This window comes from Oncorhynchus masou, unplaced genomic scaffold (assembly GCF_036934945.1).
Source record: "Oncorhynchus masou masou isolate Uvic2021 unplaced genomic scaffold, UVic_Omas_1.1 unplaced_scaffold_181, whole genome shotgun sequence".
Taxonomy (NCBI): Eukaryota; Metazoa; Chordata; class Actinopteri; order Salmoniformes; family Salmonidae; genus Oncorhynchus; species Oncorhynchus masou.
The window spans coordinates 717508-731891 of NW_027016550.1; the positions used below are offsets into that span (position 1 = coordinate 717508).

Genomic DNA, 14384 nt, shown 5'->3' on the forward strand with positions numbered 1-14384 from the left:
AGAACGACAAACACCCAGTCCTGTAGGTGGAGACTGCTCGTTGAGGAGAGAACGACAAACACCCAGTCCTGTAGGTGGAGACTGCTCGTTGAGGAGAGAACGACAGACACCCAGTCCTGTGGGTGGAGACTGCTCGTTGAGGAGAGAACGACAGACACCCAGTCCTGTGGGTGGAGACTGCTCCTTGAGGAGAGAACGACAGACACCCAGTCCTGTGGGTGGAGACTGCTCGTTGAGGAGAGAACGACAGACACCCAGTCCTGTGAGGGGAGACTGCTCCTTGAGGAGAGAACGACAGACACCCAGTCCTGTAGGTGGAGACTGCTCCTTGAGGAGAGAACGACAGACACACAGTCCTGTGGGGGGAGACTGCTCCTTGAGGAGAGAACGACAGACACCCAGTCCTGTGGGGGGAGACGGCTCCTTGAGGAGAGAACGACGGGGAGACTGCTCCTTGAGGAGAGAACGACAGACACCCAGTCCTGTGGGGGGAGACTGCTCCTTGAGGAGAGAACGACAGACACCCAGTCCTGTGGGGGGAGACTGCTCCTTGAGGAGAGAACGACAGACACCCGGTCCTGTGGGTGGAGACTGCTCCTTGAGGAGAGAACGACAGACACCCGGTCCTGTGGGTGGAGACTGCTCCTTGAGGAGAGAACGACAGACACCCAGTCCTGTGGGGGGAGACTGCTCCTTGAGGAGAGAACGACAGACACCCAGTCCTGTGGGGGGAGACTGCTCCTTGAGGAGAGAACGACAGACACCCAGTCCTGTGGGCGGAGACTGCTCCTTGAGGAGAGAACGACAGACACCCAGTCCTGTGGGGGGAGACTGCTCCTTGAGGATGGAACGACAGACACCCAGTCCTGTGGGCGGAGACTGCTCCTTGAGGAGAGAACGACAGACACCCAGTCCTGTGGGCGGAGACTGCTCGTTGAGGAGAGAACGACAGACACCCAGTCCTGTGGGGGGAGACTGCTCGTTGAGGAGGGAACGACAGACACCCAGTCCTGTGGGTGGAGACTGCTCGTTGAGGAGAGAACGACAGACACCCAGTCCTGTGGGTGGAGACTGCTCGTTGAGGAGGGAACGACAGACACCCAGTCCTGTGGGCTGAGACTGCTCCTTGAGGAGGGAACGACAGACACCCAGTCCTGTGGGCTGAGACTGCTCCTTGAGGAGGGAACGACAGACACCCAGTCCTGTGGGCTGAGACTGCTCCTTGAGGAGGGAACGACAGACACCCAGTCCTGTGGGTGGAGACTGCTCCTTGAGGAGGGAACGACAGACACCCAGTCCTGTGGGTGGAGACTGCTCGTTGAGGAGAGAACGACAGACACCCAGTCCTGTGGGGGGAGACTGCTCGTTGAGGAGGGAACGACAGACACCCAGTCCTGTGGGTGGAGACTGCTCGTTGAGGAGAGAACGACAGACACCCAGTCCTGTGGGTGGAGACTGCTCCTTGAGGAGAGAACGACAGACACCCAGTCCTGTGGGGGGAGACTGCTCGTTGAGGAGAGAACGACAGACACCCAGTCCTGTGGGTGGAGACTGCTCGTCGAGGAGAGAACGACAGACACCCAGTCCTGTGGGGGGAGACTGCTCGTTGAGGAGAGAACGACAGACACCCAGTCCTGTGGGTGGAGACTGCTCCTTGAGGAGAGAACGACAGACACCCAGTCCTGTGGGTGGAGACTGCTCCTTGAGGAGAGAACGACAGACACCCAGTCCTGTGGGGGGAGACTGCTCCTTGAGGAGAGAACGACAGACACCCAGTCCTGTGGGCGGAGACTGCTCGTTGAGGAGAGAACGACAGACACCCAGTCCTGTGGGTGGAGACTGCTCCTTGAGGAGAGAACGACAGACACCCAGTCCTGTGGGGGGAGACTGCTCCTTGAGGAGAGAACGACAGACACCCAGTCCTGTAGGTGGAGACTGCTCCTTGAGGAGAGAACGACAAACACCCAGTCCTGTGGGGGGAGACTGCTCCTTGAGGAGAGAACGACAGACACCCAGTCCTGTGGGGGGGAGACTGCTCCTTGAGGAGAGAACGACAGACACCCAGTCCTGTGGGTGGAGACTGCTCCTTGAGGAGAGAACGACAAACACCCAGTCCTGTGGGGGGAGACTGCTCCTTGAGGAGAGAACGACAGACACCCAGTCCTGTGGGGGGGAGACTGCTCCTTGAGGAGAGAACGACAGACACCCAGTCCTGTGGGGTGGAGACTGCTCCTTGAGGAGAGAACGACAGACACCCAGTCCTGTGGGTGGAGACTGCTCCTTGAGGAGAGAACGACAGACACCCAGTCCTGTGGGGGGGAGACTGCTCCTTGAGGAGAGAACGACAGACACCCAGTCCTGTGGGGGGAGACTGCTCGTTGAGGAGAGAACGACAGACACCCAGTCCTGTGGGTGGAGACTGCTCCTTGAGGAGAGAACGACAGACACCCAGTCCTGTGGGGGGAGACTGCTCCTTGAGGAGAGAACGACAGACACCCAGTCCTGTGGGGGGAGACTGCTCCTTGAGGAGAGAACGACACACACCCAGTCCTGTGGGTGGAGACTGCTCCTTGAGGAGAGAACGACAGACACCCAGTCCTGTGGGTGGAGACTGCACCTTGAGGAGAGAACGACAGACACCCAGTCCTGTGGGGGGAGACTGCTCCTTGAGGAGAGAACGACACACACCCAGTCCTGTGGGTGGAGACTGCTCCTTGAGGAGAGAACGACAGACACCCAGTCCTGTGGGGGGAGACTGCTCCTTGAGGAGAGAACGACAGACACCCAGTCCTGTGGGTGGAGACTGCTCCTTGAGGAGAGAACGACAGACACCCAGTCCTGTGGGGGGAGACTGCTCCTTGAGGAGAGAACGACAGACACCCAGTCCTGTGGGGGGAGACTGCTCGTTGAGGAGAGAACGACAGACACCCAGTCCTGTGGGTGGAGACTGCTCGTTGAGGAGAGAACGACAGACACCCAGTCCTGTGGGGGGAGACTGCTCGTTGAGGAGAGAACGACAGACACCCAGTCCTGTGGGGGGAGACTGCTCGTTGAGGAGAGAACGACAGACACCCAGTCCTGTGGGGGGAGACTGCTCGTTGAGGAGAGAGGTCCAAGGAGGCAGAGACAGAATTTGGGGTTGGGGAGTCCATGGCTCCGATCCTGCCTGGTGTCACCGGTACAGGCTGATGGCAGTGGTGTAATGGGGAGTGTTTTATGCCCCGAAGAATTCAGGCTGTTCTGGAGGCAAAGGGGGGTCCGACTTGGTACTAAATGGGTGTACCTAATAAACAGTCAGACTGTAGGTGTGTTGTTGTGGTTTATAAGAGACAACAGTCAGACTGTAGGTGTGTTGTTGTGGTTTATAAGAGACAACAGTCAGACTGTAGGTGTGTTGTTGTGGTGTATAAGAGACAACAGTCAGACTGTAGGTGTGTTACTGTTGTTCAACAGGATAATGTATAAGAGAGACAACAGTCAGACTGTGGGTGTGTTGTTGTGGTTTATAAGAGACAACAGTCAGACTATAGATGTGTTGTTGTGGTTTATAAGAGACAACAGTCAGACTGTAGGTGTGTTGTTGTGGTGTATAAGAGACAACAGTCAGACTGTAGGTGTGTTACTGTTGTTAAACAGGATAATGTATAAGAGACAACAGTCAGACTGTAGGTGTGTTGTTGTGGTTTATAAGAGACAACAGTCAGACTGTAGGTGTGTTACTGTTGTTCAACAGGATAATGTATAAGAGAGACAACAGTCAGACTGTGGGTGTGTTGTTGTGGTTTATAAGAGACAACAGTCAGACTATAGATGTGTTGTTGTGGTTTATAAGAGACAACAGTCAGACTGTAGGTGTGTTGTTGTGGTGTATAAGAGACAACAGTCAGACTGTAGGTGTGTTGTTGTGGTTTATAAGAGACAACAGTCAGACTGTAGGTGTGTTGTTGTGGTTTATAAGAGACAACAGTCAGACTATAGATGTGTTGTTGTGGTTTATAAGAGACAACAGTCAGGCTGTAGGTGTGTTGTTGTGGTTTATAAGAGACAACAGTCAGACTGTAGGTGTGTTGTTGTGGTTTATAAGAGACAACAGTCAGACTGTAGGTGTGTTGTTCAACAGGATAATGTATTAGAGACAACAGTCAGACTGTAGGTGTGTTGTTGTGGTTTATAAGAGACAACAGTCAGACTGTAGGTGTGTTGTTCAACAGGATAATGTATAAGAGACAACAGTCAGACTGTAGGTGTGTTGTTGTGGTTTATAAGAGACAACAGTCAGACTGTAGGTGTGTTACTGTTGATCAACAGGATAATGTATAAGAGACAACAGTCAGACTGTAGGTGTGTTGTTGTGGTTTATAAGAGACAACAGTCAGACTGTAGGTGTGTTGTTGTGGTTTATAAGAGACAACAGTCAGACTGTAGGTGTGTTGTTGTGGTTTATAAGAGACAACAGTCAGACTGTAGGTGTGTTGTTCAACAGGATAATGTATAAGAGACAACAGTCAGAACAGACTCACGATGATGGTGCAGTCAGCTGAGCCACTATACAGTCTGTTCCTACAGGGAGGGAGAGGGGAGCGAGAGGGGGGAGAAGGAGAGACAGAAGAGTGAGAGAGATCCACAACACAACAGCAGCGTTGAAACCTGAATACATCATTATATGTCCTGCTATTATTACTACTGGAATTAACACAACTCTGTGAGTGAGTGAGTGAGTGAGTGAGTGAGTGAGTCCTTACCCCTGTATACACAGTGCCAGCACGATTCCATCATGACCCTCCAAAGTCTTCTGACATTTATAGGTGGTGCAGGTATCCCACACCTGGCAGAGAGAGAGAGAGACAGAGACACAGAGAGACACAGAGAGAGACAGAGAGAGAGAGACAGAGAGAGAGAGAGAGAGAGAGAGAGACAGAGACACAGAGAGACACAGAGAGAGACAGAGAGAGACAGAGAGAGAGAGACAGAGAGAGAGAGAGAGAGAGAGAGAGACAGAGACACAGAGAGACACAGAGAGAGACAGAGAGAGACAGAGAGAGAGAGACAGAGAGAGAGAGAGAGAGAGAGAGAGACAGAGAGAGAGAGAGAGAGAGACACAGAGAGAGAGAGAGTCAACATGTGTCTGTGTGTGGTCTGAGCTTTGATCAACGATTACAACTCAGGTCTAGAAGACTTCTTGATCAACGATTACAACTCAGGTCTAGAAGACTTCTTGATCAACGATTACAACTCAGGTCTAGAAGACTTCTGATCAACGATTACAACTCAGGTCCAGAAGACTTCTTGATCAACGATTACAACTCAGGTCTAGAAGACTTTTGAGAGTCGATCGACGGTGATAAATGCAATAAGTGAGTAAAGGATAATTATCTAAATAAAAAGTTGAGTAAAAACCGTTTGTTTGTTTCCACTACGTCCCTGGTTGGGTCTGGTGTAAACCCATCCAGCCAGGCTGGAATCTACATTTGCACGGCATTTTAGCTATCGATGAGACGTTCGGCAGCACCCAATCAGTCCACTCTGTACCTGCCTGGCTGAGAGGCAGTGTGGGTAGAATGAGAGGGAGCTCTCCTGAAGACCAGAGAGACAGTGTGGGTAGAATGAGAGGGAGCTCTCCTGACGACCAGAGAGACAGTGTGGGTAGAATGAGAGGGAGCTCTCCTGACGACCAGAGAGACAGTGTGGGTAGAATGAGCTCTCCTGACGACCAGAGAGACAGTGTGGGTAGAATGAGCTCTCCTGACGACCAGAGAGACAGTGTGGGTAGAATGAGAGGGAGCTCTCCTGACGACCAGAGAGACAGTGTGGGTAGAATGAGAGGGAGCTCTCCTGACGACCAGAGAGACAGTGTGGGTAGAATGAGCTCTCCTGACGACCAGAGAGACAGTGTGGGTAGAATGAGCTCTCCTGACGACCAGAGAGGCAGTGTGGGTAGAATGAGAGGGAGCTCTCCTGACGACCAGAGAGACAGTGTGGGTAGAATGAGCTCTCCTGACGACCAGAGAGACAGTGTGGGTAGAATGAGAGGGAGCTCTCCTGACGACCAGAGAGACAGTGTGGGTAGAATGAGCTCTCCTGACGACCAGAGAGACAGTGTGGGTAGAATGAGAGGGAGCTCTCCTGACGACCAGAGAGACAGTGTGGGTAGAATGAGAGGGAGCTCTCCTGACGACCAGAGAGACAGTGTGGGTAGAATGAGAGGGAGCTCTCCTGACGACCAGAGAGACAGTGTGGGTAGAATGAGAGGGAGCTCTCCTGACGACCAGAGAGACAGTGTGGGTAGAATGAGAGGGAGCTCTCCTGACGACCAGAGAGGCAGTGTGGGTAGAATGAGCTCTCCTGACGACCAGAGAGACAGTGTGGGTAGAATGAGAGGGAGCTCTCCTGACGACCAGAGAGACAGTGTGGGTAGAATGAGAGGGAGCTCTCCTGACGACCAGAGAGACAGTGTGGGTAGAATGAGCTCTCCTGACGACCAGAGAGACAGTGTGGGTAGAATGAGAGGGAGCTCTCCTGACGACCAGAGAGACAGTGTGGGTAGAATGAGAGGGAGCTCTCCTGACGACCAGAGAGACAGTGTGGGTAGAATGAGCTCTCCTGACGACCAGAGAGACAGTGTGGGTAGAATGAGAGGGAGCTCTCCTGACGACCAGAGAGGCAGTGTGGGTAGAATGAGAGGGAGCTCTCCTGTCGACCAGAGAGACAGTGTGGGTAGAATGAGAGGGAGCTCTCCTGACGACCAGAGAGACAGTGTGGGTAGAATGAGAGGGAGCTCTCCTGACGACCAGAGAGACAGTGTGGGTAGAATGAGCTCTCCTGACGACCAGAGAGACAGTGTGGGTAGAATGAGAGGGAGCTCTCCTGACGACCAGAGAGACAGTGTGGGTAGAATGAGAGGGAGCTCTCCTGACGACCAGAGAGACAGTGTGGGTAGAATGAGCTCTCCTGACGACCAGAGAGACAGTGTGGGTAGAATGAGCTCTCCTGACGACCAGAGAGACAGTGTGGGTAGAATGAGAGGGAGCTCTCCTGACGACCAGAGAGACAGTGTGGGTAGAATGAGAGGGAGCTCTCCTGACGACCAGAGAGACAGTGTGGGTAGAATGAGAGGGAGCTCTCCTGACGACCAGAGAGGCAGTGTGGGTAGAATGAGAGGGAGCTCTCCTGACGACCAGAGAGACAGTGTGGGTAGAATGAGCTCTCCTGACGACCAGAGAGACAGTGTGGGTAGAATGAGCTCTCCTGACGACCAGAGAGACAGTGTGGGTAGAATGAGAGGGAGCTCTCCTGACGACCAGAGAGACAGTGTGGGTAGAATGAGAGGGAGCTCTCCTGACGACCAGAGAGACAGTGTGGGTAGAATGAGAGGGAGCTCTCCTGACGACCAGAGAGGCAGTGTGGGTAGAATGAGAGGGAGCTCTCCTGACGACCAGAGAGACAGTGTGGGTAGAATGAGCTCCTGACGACCAGAGAGACAGTGTGGGTAGAATGAGAGGGAGCTCTCCTGACGACCAGAGAGACAGTGTGGGTAGAATGAGAGGGAGCTCTCCTGACGACCAGAGAGACAGTGTGGGTAGAATGAGCTCTCCTGACGACCAGAGAGACAGTGTGGGTAGAATGAGAGGGAGCTCTCCTGACGACCAGAGAGACAGTGTGGGTAGAATGAGCTCTCCTGACGACCAGAGAGGCAGTGTGGGTAGAATGAGAGGGAGCTCTCCTGACGACCAGAGAGGCAGTGTGGGTAGAATGAGAGGGAGCTCTCCTGACGACCAGAGAGACAGTGTGGGTAGAATGAGCTCTCCTGACGACCAGAGAGACAGTGTGGGTAGAATGAGCTCTCCTGACGACCAGAGAGACAGTGTGGGTAGAATGAGAGGGAGCTCTCCTGACGACCAGAGAGACAGTGTGGGTAGAATGAGAGGGAGCTCTCCTGACGACCAGAGAGGCAGTGTGGGTAGAATGAGCTCTCCTGACGACCAGAGAGACAGTGTGGGTAGAATGAGAGGGAGCTCTCCTGACGACCAGAGAGACAGTGTGGGTAGAATGAGAGGGAGCTCTCCTGACGACCAGAGAGGCAGTGTGGGTAGAATGAGAGGGAGCTCTCCTGACGACCAGAGAGACAGTGTGGGTAGAATGAGAGGGAGCTCTCCTGACGACCAGAGAGACAGTGTGGGTAGAATGAGAGGGAGCTCTCCTGACGACCAGAGAGACAGTGTGGGTAGAATGAGCTCCTGACGACCAGAGAGACAGTGTGGGTAGAATGAGAGGGAGCTCTCCTGACGACCAGAGAGACAGTGTGGGTAGAATGAGAGGGAGCTCTCCTGACGACCAGAGAGACAGTGTGGGTAGAATGAGCTCTCCTGACGACCAGAGAGACAGTGTGGGTAGAATGAGCCTCCTGACGACCAGAGAGACAGTGTGGGTAGAATGAGAGGGAGCTCTCCTGACGACCAGAGAGACAGTGTGGGTAGAATGAGAGGGAGCTCTCCTGACGACCAGAGAGACAGTGTGGGTAGAATGAGCTCTCCTGACGACCAGAGAGACAGTGTGGGTAGAATGAGCTCTCCTGACGACCAGAGAGACAGTGTGGGTAGAATGAGAGGGAGCTCTCCTGACGACCAGAGAGACAGTGTGGGTAGAATGAGAGGGAGCTCTCCTGACGACCAGAGAGACAGTGTGGGTAGAATGAGAGGGAGCTCTCCTGACGACCAGAGAGACAGTGTGGGTAGAATGAGAGGGAGCTCTCCTGACGACCAGAGAGACAGTGTGGGTAGAATGAGCTCTCCTGACGACCAGAGAGACAGTGTGGGTAGAATGAGCTCTCCTGACGACCAGAGAGACAGTGTGGGTAGAATGAGAGGGAGCTCTCCTGACGACCAGAGAGACAGTGTGGGTAGAATGAGAGGGAGCTCTCCTGACGACCAGAGAGACAGTGTGGGTAGAATGAGAGGGAGCTCTCCTGACGACCAGAGAGGCAGTGTGGGTAGAATGAGAGGGAGCTCTCCTGACGACCAGAGAGACAGTGTGGGTAGAATGAGCTCTCCTGACGACCAGAGAGACAGTGTGGGTAGAATGAGAGGGAGCTCTCCTGACGACCAGAGAGACAGTGTGGGTAGAATGAGAGGGAGCTCTCCTGACGACCAGAGAGACAGTGTGGGTAGAATGAGCTCTCCTGACGACCAGAGAGACAGTGTGGGTAGAATGAGAGGGAGCTCTCCTGACGACCAGAGAGACAGTGTGGGTAGAATGAGCTCTCCTGACGACCAGAGAGACAGTGTGGGTAGAATGAGCTCTCCTGACGACCAGAGAGACAGTGTGGGTAGAATGAGAGGGAGCTCTCCTGACGACCAGAGAGACAGTGTGGGTAGAATGAGAGGAGCTCTCCTGACGACCAGAGAGACAGTGTGGGTAGAATGAGCTCTCCTGACGACCAGAGAGACAGTGTGGGTAGAATGAGAGGGAGCTCTCCTGACGACCAGAGAGACAGTGTGGGTAGAATGAGAGGGAGCTCTCCTGACGACCAGAGAGACAGTGTGGGTAGAATGAGCTCTCCTGACGACCAGAGAGACAGTGTGGGTAGAATGAGAGGGAGCTCTCCTGACGACCAGAGAGACAGTGTGGGTAGAATGAGAGGGAGCTCTCCTGACGACCAGAGAGACAGTGTGGGTAGAATGAGAGGGAGCTCTCCTGACGACCAGAGAGACAGTGTGGGTAGAATGAGAGGGAGCTCTCCTGACGACCAGAGAGACAGTGTGGGTAGAATGAGAGGGAGCTCTCCTGACGACCAGAGAGACAGTGTGGGTAGAATGAGCTCTCCTGACGACCAGAGAGACAGTGTGGGTAGAATGAGAGGGAGCTCTCCTGACGACCAGAGAGACAGTGTGGGTAGAATGAGAGGGAGCTCTCCTGACGACCAGAGAGACAGTGTGGGTAGAATGAGCTCTCCTGACGACCAGAGAGACAGTGTGGGTAGAATGAGCTCTCCTGACGACCAGAGAGACAGTGTGGGTAGAATGAGAGGGAGCTCTCCTGACGACCAGAGAGACAGTGTGGGTAGAATGAGAGGGAGCTCTCCTGACGACCAGAGAGACAGTGTGGGTAGAATGAGAGGGAGCTCTCCTGACGACCAGAGAGACAGTGTGGGTAGAATGAGCTCTCCTGACGACCAGAGAGACAGTGTGGGTAGAATGAGCTCTCCTGACGACCAGAGAGACAGTGTGGGTAGAATGAGAGGGAGCTCTCCTGACGACCAGAGAGACAGTGTGGGTAGAATGAGCTCTCCTGACGACCAGAGAGACAGTGTGGGTAGAATGAGCTCTCCTGACGACCAGAGAGACAGTGTGGGTAGAATGAGAGGGAGCTCTCCTGACGACCAGAGAGACAGTGTGGGTAGAATGAGAGGGAGCTCTCCTGACGACCAGAGAGACAGTGTGGGTAGAATGAGAGGGAGCTCTCCTGACGACCAGAGAGACAGTGTGGGTAGAATGAGAGGGAGCTCTCCTGACGACCAGAGAGACAGTGTGGGTAGAATGAGCTCTCCTGACGACCAGAGAGACAGTGTGGGTAGAATGAGAGGGAGCTCTCCTGACGACCAGAGAGACAGTGTGGGTAGAATGAGAGGGAGCTCTCCTGACGACCAGAGAGACAGTGTGGGTAGAATGAGCTCTCCTGACGACCAGAGAGACAGTGTGGGTAGAATGAGAGGGAGCTCTCCTGACGACCAGAGAGACAGTGTGGGTAGAATGAGAGGGAGCTCTCCTGACGACCAGAGAGACAGTGTGGGTAGAATGAGCTCTCCTGACGACCAGAGAGACAGTGTGGGTAGAATGAGAGGGAGCTCTCCTGACGACCAGAGAGACAGTGTGGGTAGAATGAGCTCTCCTGACGACCAGAGAGACAGTGTGGGTAGAATGAGAGGGAGCTCTCCTGACGACCAGAGAGACAGTGTGGGTAGAATGAGAATGAGCTCTCCTGACGACCAGAGAGACAGTGTGGGTAGAATGAGAGGGAGCTCTCCTGACGACCAGAGAGACAGTGTGGGTAGAATGAGAGGGAGCTCTCCTGACGACCAGAGAGGCAGTGTGGGTAGACTGAGCTCTCCTGACGACCAGAGAGACAGTGTGGGTAGAATGAGAGGAGCTCTCCTGACGACCAGAGAGACAGTGTGGGTAGAATGAGAGGGAGCTCTCCCGACCAGAGAGGCAGTGTGGGTAGAATGACCACCAGAGAGACAGTGTGGGTAGAATGAGCTCTCCTGACGACCAGAGAGACAGTGTGGGTAGAATGAGAGGAGCTCTCCTGACGACCAGAGAGACAGTGTGGGTAGAATGAGAGGGAGCTCTCCTGACGACCAGAGAGACAGTGTGGGTAGAATGAGACCAGGAGCTCTCCTGACGACCAGAGAGACAGTGTGGGTAGAATGAGCTCTCCTGACGACCAGAGAGACAGTGTGGGTAGAATGAGAGGGAGCTCTCCTGACGACCAGAGAGACAGTGTGGGTAGAATGAGAGGGAGCTCTCCTGACGACCAGAGAGACAGTGTGGGTAGAATGAGAGGGAGCTCTCCTGACGACCAGAGAGACAGTGTGGGTAGAATGAGAGGGAGCTCTCCTGACGACCAGAGAGACAGTGTGGGTAGAATGAGAGGAGCTCTCCTGACGACCAGAGAGACAGTGTGGGTAGAATGAGAGGGAGCTCTCCTGACGACCAGAGAGACAGTGTGGGTAGAATGAGAGGGAGCTCTCCTGACGACCAGAGAGACAGTGTGGGTAGAATGAGAGGGAGCTCTCCTGACGACCAGAGAGACAGTGTGGGTAGAATGAGAGGGAGCTCTCCTGACGACCAGAGAGACAGTGTGGGTAGAATGAGAGACCAGGAGTGTCTCCTGAGCTCTCCGACCAGAGAGACAGTGTGGGTAGAATGAGAGGGAGCTCTCCTGACGACCAGAGAGACAGTGTGGGTAGAATGAGAGACAGTCCTGGGTAGAATGAGCTCCTGACGACCAGAGAGACAGTGTGGGTAGAATGAGAGGGAGCTCCTGACGACCAGAGAGACAGTGTGGGTAGAATGAGAGGGAGCTCTCCTGACGACCAGAGAGACAGTGTGGGTAGAATGAGAGGGAGCTCTCCTGACGACCAGAGAGACAGTGTGGGTAGAATGAGCTCTCCTGACGACCAGAGAGACAGTGTGGGTAGAATGAGAGGGAGCTCTCCTGACGACCAGAGAGACAGTGTGGGTAGAATGAGAGGGAGCTCTCCTGACGACCAGAGAGACAGTGTGGGTAGAATGAGCTCTCCTGACGACCAGAGAGACTCTCCTGACGACCAGAGAGACAGTGTGGGTAGAATGAGCTCTCCTGACGACCAGAGAGACAGTGTGGGTAGAATGAGAGGGAGCTCTCCTGACGACCAGAGAGACAGTGTGGGTAGAATGAGAGGGATGACGACCAGAGAGACAGTGTGGGTAGAATGAGAGGGAGCTCTCCTGACGACCAGAGAGACAGTGTGGGTAGAATGAGCTCTCCTGACGACCAGAGAGACAGTGTGGGTAGAATGAGAGGGAGCTCTCCTGACGACCAGAGAGACAGTGTGGGTAGAATGAGAGGGAGCTCTCCTGACGACCAGAGAGACAGTGTGGGTAGAATGAGAGGGAGCTCTCCTGACGACCAGAGAGACAGTGTGGGTAGAATGAGACCAGGGAGTGGGTAGAATGACGACCAGAGAGACAGTGTGGGTAGAATGAGCTCTCCTGACGACCAGAGAGACAGTGTGGGTAGAATGAGAGGGAGCTCTCCTGACGACCAGAGAGACAGTGTGGGTAGAATGAGAGGGAGCTCTCCTGACGACCAGAGAGACAGTGTGGGTAGAATGAGAGGGAGCTCTCCTGACGACCAGAGAGACAGTGTGGGTAGAATGAGAGGGAGCTCTCCTGACGACCAGAGAGACAGTGTGGGTAGAATGAGAGGGAGCTCTCCTGACGACCAGAGAGACAGTGTGGGTAGAATGAGAGGGAGCTCTCCTGACGACCAGAGAGACAGTGTGGGTAGAAGAGGGAGCTCTCCTGACGACCAGAGAGACAGTGTGGGTAGAATGAGAGGGAGCTCTCCTGACGACCAGAGAGACAGTGTGGGTAGAATGAGAGGGAGCTCTCCTGACGACCAGAGAGACAGTGTGGGTAGAATGAGAGGGAGCTCTCCTGACGACCAGAGAGACAGTGTGGGTAGAATGAGAGGAGCTCTCCTGACGACCAGAGAGACAGTGTGGGTAGAATGAGAGGGAGCTCTCCTGACGACCAGAGAGACAGTGTGGGTAGAATGAGAGGGAGCTCTCCTGACGACCAGAGAGACAGTGTGGGTAGAATGAGAGGGAGCTCTCCTGACGACCAGAGAGACAGTGTGGGTAGAATGAGAGGGAGCTCTCCTGACGACCAGAGAGACAGTGTGGGTAGAATGAGAGGGAGCTCTCCTGACGACCAGAGAGACAGTGTGGGTAGAATGAGAGGGAGCTCTCCTGACGACCAGAGAGACAGTGTGGGTAGAATGAGAGGGAGCTCTCCTGACGACCAGAGAGACAGTGTGGGTAGAAGTGACCAGAGGGTAGAACCAGAGAGACAGTGTGGGTAGCTCTCCTGACGACCAGAGAGACAGTGTGGGTAGAATGAGAGGGAGCTCTCCTGACGACCAGAGAGACAGTGTGGGTAGAATGAGAGGGAGCTCTCCTGACGACCAGAGAGACAGTGTGGGTAGAATGAGAGGGAGCTCTCCTGACGACCAGAGAGACAGTGTGGGTAGAATGAGAGGGAGCTCTCCTGACGACCAGAGAGACAGTGTGGGTAGAATGAGAGGGAGCTCTCCTGACGACCAGAGAGACAGTGTGGGTAGAATGAGAGGGAGCTCTCCTGACGACCAGAGAGACAGTGTGGGTAGAATGAGAGGGAGCTCTCCTGACGACCAGAGAGACAGTGTGGGTAGAATGAGAGGGAGCTCTCCTGACGACCAGAGAGACAGTGTGGGTAGAATGAGAGGGAGCTCTCCTGACGACCAGAGAGACAGTGTGGGTAGAATGAGAGGGAGCTCTCCTGACGACCAGAGAGACAGTGTGGGTAGAATGAGAGGGAGCTCTCCTGACGACCAGAGAGACAGTGTGGGTAGAATGAGAGGGAGCTCTCCTGACGACCAGAGAGACAGTGTGGGTAGAATGAGAGGGAGCTCTCCTGACGACCAGAGAGACAGTGTGGGTAGAATGAGAGGGAGCTCTCCTGACGACCAGAGAGACAGTGTGGGTAGAATGAGAGGGAGCTCTCCTGACGACCAGAGAGACAGTGTGGGTAGAATGAGAGGGAGCTCTCCTGACGACCAGAGAGACAGTGTGGGTAGAATGAGAG

The 14384-nt window shown here is 54.2% G+C and overlaps 1 protein-coding gene across 1 annotated transcript in view; it reads right to left on the reverse strand.

The window, feature by feature from the left end:
- Positions 1-14384, reverse strand: part of traf7 (TNF receptor-associated factor 7) — a 110714-nt gene that overhangs the window by 28594 nt on the left and 67736 nt on the right. The window contains exons 14-15 of the mRNA XM_064964687.1: positions 4743-4825; positions 4521-4560 (exon numbers count right to left, since the gene is read on the reverse strand). Of these exons, the coding sequence (XP_064820759.1) occupies positions 4521-4560; positions 4743-4825 (123 nt within the window). The remainder of the gene's footprint in view (positions 1-4520; positions 4561-4742; positions 4826-14384) is intronic.